Genomic DNA, 4,368 nt, shown 5'->3' with positions numbered 1-4,368 from the left:
TCTAAGTTTCTAACCTAGTCCATTGCCAAAGCCTGAAAATAGAAACATGACCGCATCACCGCGGGAGCTCACAGTGCTTTCAAATTTAGAAACTATGATAGGTTATTCATTCATTTTTAAAATAGCTTACATCTTTGGGGATCACAGTGCTTTCAAATTTAGAAATTGTGGATAGTTCATTCATTCATTTTAAGACAGCTTACATCTTTTGAAAACAATTAAAACAGGCGGGAGTGGGCCAGAGGCTGCTTACCTCTGTTGCACAGGAGGTATCCCCTCCTTTTCTTCTACTCTCTCTTTGATCCTCTCAATGGTGTCCGTTGGCTCAATATCAATCTCAATCTCTTTCCCAGTGAGGGTTTTCACTTTAATCATTGTACCGCCCCTTAGCCTTAGGACAAGGTGAAGTGTTGACTCTTTCTGGATATTATAATCTGCAAGAGATCGTCCATCCTCTAACTGCTTCCCGGCAAATATCAGTCTCTGCTGATCTGGGGGAATACCCTCCTTGTCCTGAAACAGACAGAACAACAATATCAACAGAAACAACCTTCACAACCACCCAAATATTAAAACAGCAACTGCTCATGGATTTCATCTTCTAGTTACCTTCAATAGAAATGACACAAGAAACCCACATCTAGACGGATCAAACTAATATGGAAATTTAATAGAACAGAAAATGTAAAATTGTAACCCAACCCATTTCCCAATAAGGAAATGCAAAACCATTCACATAAAAAAACTAATAAAAACTTGGAAATAACGAAATGCAAAATCCACTAATATGGAAATTAAGAACAGAAAATGTAAAATTGTAACCCAACCCATTTCCCAATAAGGAAATGCAAAACCATTCACATAAAAAAACTGATAAAAACTTGGAAATACCGAAATGCAAAATCCACTAATATGGAAATTTAATAGAACAGAAAATGTGAAATTGTAACCCAACCCATTTCCCAATAAGGAAATGCAAAACCATTCACAAAAAAAAAACTAATAAAAACTTAGAAATACCGAAATGCAAAATCCACTAATATGGAAATTTAATAGAACAGACAATGTAAAATTGTAACCCAACCCATTTCCCAATAAGGAAATGCAAAACCATTCACATATAAAAACTAATAAAAACTTGGAAATACCGAAATGCAAAAACTTGGAAATACCGAAATGCAAAATCCACCGGAATTGATGATAAAACCAAACTTCTTAAAACGCATTGCTGCAAACCGACCAGGAATTTGTTCTTAAAATTCTAATTTGCGTGTATATCAAGCCTGAATAAGATCATAATTTTGTATAGACCAGATGATATCTACACAAGCAAACCGCCTGTAATTTTCCTTTCCGTAGTCAATCAATGTGGAGTCAAGGGAAAAAGAGGAATACCCAAACATATATGAAAACCCTAAACCCACCTGGATTTTGGCCTTGACATTCTCAATGGAATCGCTGCTCTCCACTTCCAGGGTTATGGTCTTCCCCGTCAAAGTCTTCACAAAGATCTGCATCTTCTTCTTCTTGCTGCCCCACTCTCACTGTACAGCAGCAAAAAAAGGAAATCATTGAACGACTGCTAAATCTAAAAGCCAGTCATCCTTTTCTATTAAGAAAGCTCAATTTTGTAAATGCTAGACTATACGCTTAGAACAATGGATCGTCAGGTATCATTAAACGACTGCTAAATGTAAAAGCCAGTCATCCCTTTCTATTAAGAAAGCTCAATTTTGTAAATGCTAAGACTATACGCTTAGAACAGTGGATCGCCCTGACACAGACGCTAAGACGACCAGCTTAGAAAAACATAAGACGCCCACAGCAAAAGAAGCAGCGGCAGCTGGAAGTGGGGTAGGAGTAAGTGGAGCATCCGGTCACCGTGCTCCTGCTGGGACCAACTGACCCCTCCAATCGATCGCTAGTATACACTGGCAATGATCAGCTTCACGATAGAACCCTCATAAGAAGGATAAATTACTGCAATAATTTAAATTTTAAAATAAAACAAAAAAATATATATATAATATATTTACTTAATAGTTAGTGTTTTTTTATTTATTTTTACTATTCTCCAACATATTATAATAGGTAATTTTGATTTAAATTTAATAATATTAATTTTTAAATAAATAAGGGTTGAAATTTCATTGTTAACATTATTGTTTTTTTATTTGTGAAATTTCATTGTTAACCTTTAGTGTTTTTTTATTTATTTTTACAAATGAAAAAGGAAACTCTCCAATATTTATTTATTTTTACAAATCAAAAAGGTATTCTCTAAATATTTTGAAATTTCATTGTTAACATTTGAGACCAAGGTTATTAGCATTTGGCACATGACGTGCATGATGTAATGGCTGGGGCGGATGGCTTTCACATCCCCCACCTGGCTTTCACATCCCCCACCCAAGTTCGAATCTTGTGTGGTTGTAAAAAATTGGAAAATGATGTAATTGGGTCTTACCGAAGCTTACAAAAAAAAAGGTTATTAGCATTTGAGATAAAGTGAAAAAATGTAAGTTTAATTAATTAATATTTTTTTTTTTATTTGTAATGTTAAAAAAATATATTGGTTGAATTGAAGTTTTTGATCCATATCAAGTTTATAAAAGATTTTTTTGGGTAAATCACAAAAAATTTCATTTGTCTCAAAAATATATTTTAGAATTGATTTTCTTAGAATGACATAATTCCATATTTTAAAGTTTTAAGAAAATAGATCAATTTATATATTTAAAATAATATAAAATTGTAATTTTTTCAAAATTGCATAAAATATTTATGTGATAATGAGTTATAGTGAAAAACATAAAACATTTAAATTTATCTATTTAAAATTCTTTCAAATTTTTAAAATACCCTTGAAAAAATGGTGTTACTACAATTGTCATGTGTACACCTTTATAGTTTTTTTGTGTTGAAATGGTATAATGTAAGAGTTTAAGTCTTCAAGATGATGGGTAGATTTATGTATTAAAAATAGTATAAAATTGTAATTTTACTAAATATAGTTAAATTTTGGTGATAATTATTTGAAAAATCAAAAACATAAAAAATGTTGAGACATATTTATGTAGAAATCTTTAAAATATAAGGAAAGAAAGTGTTTTTGCAATTCTCATGTTGACGTGGGTGGTTTCTAAATTTTAATAAAAAATAAATAGAAAATTAGAAATTAGAAACAAAAATCAACAACATGTCATTTTGCAATTTTGCAACATTATAGTTTTTGAATTCTAATAAAAACATAGTAAAAAAAAAGATTATTAAACAAGAATGCAAGTGTCATCTAATCTTGTAACATTTTTTTATAATTATCAAGGATACATTTCATATCAATTCAAAGCTTTATTGAATTTTCAATCAGTGAATTTATTTTTTAATTACAAAACTCTTTAAGCATATGGTTTGTCATAATACACATATGGTAAATAATAATAAAAATATGGTTATCCTTGAAGCAAGGGAAGGGAATGATAAAGAAGAAGAGATTAAATTGTTATTATGGTTAAATTTTGATTATATATAAATGTATTGAATGTAGTTAGTGTCTGCCACAAGTTAAAAATTATGTTCTAGAAAAAATTGCACAACACATTGTAATCTCCATCAATACTAAATTAATAGTGGTTTGTTATAGCCCCAAGAGTTAGCTTAATCGATCAAATCAAGTGCCTCGCCAATGGGAGGTCATAGGGTCGAATCCCGAAAGCTCTTGGGGTTAGGTCAGTAAATAGGCCGAGGGGTGTTGATGCCCTTCGGGTGGCGTCCACTCAGTGTTTAAAACCCTGGACGTAGCGGCTACCCACTGACCCGGGTATCCGTGAACCAGTAAGTGAAAAAAAAATAGTGGTTTGTTATGAATATAATTCATATAAAAATTATAAATATAAATATAATAATAATAAATAATTATTAATTAAGTAATGGTTAGTCAGTTAGTAATGAAGAGGCATGTCTTAGAGACATGACCATTCATGAAAGACACATGCCTAGGGTATATAAGCACACCCTCATTCTCATTTGTAAAGATATCATATCAATTCTTATACAATATTCAATATATAGTTACATGTCTTATAACGAACATTTATGTATTTGAAGTATTTTAAAGATTTCCGTTGAGTATATGACTTTTGGTCGTTACATTGGTATCAGAGCCATGTTGGATGATCACAATGCATTTGGCCATGAACCTCCCTTCAACCTTGTGTTGTGTAATTGAAGTGTTTCACTTAGAGTTTGGAGATTCTCCATATCACCTTTTAGGCCTTTGGCCCCAAAAAATTAAACAAATAAATAAAAAATAAGGCCTTTGGCCGTTGATATTTCAATCATTCTAGTAAATATATATATATATATAGT

At 31.5% G+C, this 4,368-nt stretch overlaps 1 protein-coding gene across 3 annotated transcripts; it reads right to left on the bottom strand.

The window, feature by feature from the left end:
- Nucleotides 1-231: 231 nt before the first annotated feature.
- LOC149228553 (ubiquitin-NEDD8-like protein RUB2) lies at nt 232-1,953 on the bottom strand. Of its 3 annotated transcripts, none has more exons than XM_089375701.1 (3): nt 1,649-1,953; nt 1,425-1,544; nt 232-513 (listed from the first exon to the last, which is right to left on the bottom strand). In XM_089375701.1, the coding sequence occupies exons 2-3, from the start codon at nt 1,515-1,517 to the stop codon at nt 250-252; spliced, it is 357 nt and encodes a 118-aa protein (XP_089231827.1). In that variant the 5' UTR covers nt 1,518-1,544; nt 1,649-1,953; the 3' UTR covers nt 232-249. The 3 variants fall into 3 exon arrangements, with proteins under 3 accessions (XP_089231827.1, XP_089231825.1, XP_089231826.1); XM_089375699.1 differs by having other exon boundaries at nt 1,755-1,952; XM_089375700.1 differs by lacking the exon at nt 1,649-1,953 and having other exon boundaries at nt 1,425-1,642.
- Between the last annotated feature and the right edge of the window lie 2,415 nt (nt 1,954-4,368).

This window comes from Pinus tabuliformis, chromosome J (genome assembly GCF_031772625.1).
Source record: "Pinus tabuliformis cultivar Carrire ecotype Pingquan chromosome J, CPIR1, whole genome shotgun sequence".
Taxonomy (NCBI): domain Eukaryota; kingdom Viridiplantae; phylum Streptophyta; class Pinopsida; order Pinales; family Pinaceae; genus Pinus; species Pinus tabuliformis.
The sequence above is the reverse complement of the archived record's forward strand: the minus strand, read 5'-3'. Positions and strand labels throughout refer to the sequence as shown.

What these genes read in the sequence shown, in the direction of transcription:
- LOC149228553 (XM_089375701.1), bottom strand. Translation starts at nt 1,517, where the DNA reads ATGCAGATCTTTGTGAAGACTTTGACGGGGAAGACCATAACCCTGGAA. An exon ending in ATGTCAAGGCCAAAATCCAG is followed by an intron (nt 514 to 1,424) that starts GTGGGTTTAGGG and finishes TGTCTGTTTCAG; the next exon opens with GACAAGGAGGGTATTCCCCC.